This window comes from Solea senegalensis, linkage group LG14 (genome assembly GCF_019176455.1).
Source record: "Solea senegalensis isolate Sse05_10M linkage group LG14, IFAPA_SoseM_1, whole genome shotgun sequence".
Lineage (NCBI taxonomy): Eukaryota > Metazoa > Chordata > Actinopteri > Pleuronectiformes > Soleidae > Solea > Solea senegalensis.
This window is the reverse complement of record NC_058034.1, coordinates 25,005,833-25,007,561: the sequence shown is the minus strand read 5'-3', so window position 1 is coordinate 25,007,561 and position 1,729 is coordinate 25,005,833. Positions and strand designations below refer to the sequence as shown.

Below are 1,729 nucleotides of genomic sequence, written 5' to 3'. Positions count from 1 at the left end.
TCAAGCGTGGAGTTAGTACTCACCTCACGCACCCTCTAATCTTGGGCACGAATTGGCCGGGGTTTGCGAGCTTAACGGAGGAAACTATGAGGGTGCGGTCACGCATGTCAGGGAAATGTGAGTGGTGTGCTTAGTGGTGAGGCGGAGGTGCCGCATCCCGACACTGCCAGGGGCGGTGCAGGGTCGGAGGGGCCAGCACAGCTGCCTCCAGGGGGCCCGCAGATAGCTCCCATGGAAGATTTTCCACTTGAGCAGTCTCGGGATGAGACCCTACGTCATGCTTTTGACCAAGTGATGAAAATTGATGGTTGCCAGGTTCGCCCTAACACAGCATCCACTCACCCCTACTTTGTTGTCATTAAGGACAGATTATACAGAGTGAGTCGTGATGCTCTGACAGAGGAAGAGTTTACCCAGTTGTTGGTACCGAAAAGCCGCCGCCCATTACCACTAATTGAGGTCCCTTTTCATATAATTGCCATGGCTCGCTTTTTCGCGACACTGGATTTGACTGGCAGATTCCTTTTTGTCGCTAGAGTCCAGGGAAAAGATGGCCTTCTCCACTCCGTGTGGTTTGTACCAATTTGTCACACTTCTGTTCGGGTTGTTCGGGGCCCCAGCTACAGTGCCTCATGGACTGGGTGCTGCGGCCTCACTCTGCATATGCTGCGGCCATCATTCATAGTGACACCTGGGAGCAGCATAAGCAGCAGGTGGGAGCAGTGCTTGAGTCCCTGAAGAAGGCGGGGCTCACGGCCAATCTGAGGAAGTGTGCTGTTGGACGGAGGGAGGTAAGGTATTTGGGGTACCACTTGGGGGGCGGGCAGGTGCGACCACAGATACAAAAGACCGCAGCGGTTGCAGCCTGCCCAATACCCAAGACAAAAAAAGAGGTCAGGAGGTTTCTGGGGCTGGCCAGTTACTATAGGAGGTTCATTCCGGCTTTCTCGGAGCTGACCAGCCCCTTAACCGACCTGACCCGAAAGGGTGCCTCAGATCCGGTCCAGTGGACGGAGCCGTGTCAGCTGGCATTTGAGAGGGTGAAGCAAGCCACTTTTGGGGAGCCACTTTTATACACTCCTACCTTTTCTCTCCCTTTCATCCTGCTGACGCTTCAAACAACTTTGGCGCCCAGCCCATGTCATGGCTGACTTTCTCTCCTGCTCTGCGGGGGGAGTGGGCTTGCAGCCAGCAGGGTCCCAACCTAAGTCGGGTGGTGGGGGTATGTGGCAGTGGGGTGTGGTGAGAGCGGCGGCTGGTGGAGGAGAGGGAGGAGTGGCTCAGCCGCTGGATAGAATCAGGTAATCAATCAGCTATATAAGCACACTTGTAACCTGGTTCTGGTTTGGAGCTAATATTAGTTTGTGAGTTTATATACTTTTCTTAATGTCTTAGCAAATGCATACTTTAGCCTACAGCATCAAAGCACAGCAAACAAAGGTGTCGATAACAATATGTTCCCTTTCAGTTGATCCACTCAGTACAACACATAAGAATGGGATGTCATAACCTCATGTGGCCTGACTGAAAAAACTTTTATTCACACCTAAAAGACAGATGACCTGTGACCTATATGGAGGCCCCGTCTGCACATATAAACACACATCAGCATGGTTATTCCTTAGTTCTTACACAATTCTCCTTGCTGAGAACACCTCACTCCTTTGGAGCAGTGAGGTGAAGTTCTCATAGGTGCAGCTGATTTTAGCTTCGCTTACTGTAACAATAG

At 51.8% G+C, this 1,729-nt stretch overlaps 1 protein-coding gene across 1 annotated transcript; it reads left to right on the top strand.

The window, feature by feature from the left end:
* The first annotated feature begins 632 nt into the window (after positions 1 to 632).
* Positions 633 to 1,151, top strand: LOC122781058 (uncharacterized mitochondrial protein AtMg00860-like). The gene has a single exon (XM_044044556.1). The coding sequence runs from the start codon at positions 633 to 635 to the stop codon at positions 1,149 to 1,151; it is 519 nt and encodes a 172-aa protein (XP_043900491.1).
* The last annotated feature ends 578 nt before the right edge of the window (positions 1,152 to 1,729 follow it).

What these genes read in the sequence shown, in the direction of transcription:
- LOC122781058 (XM_044044556.1), top strand. Translation starts at nt 633, where the DNA reads ATGGACTGGGTGCTGCGGCCTCACTCTGCATATGCTGCGGCCATCATT.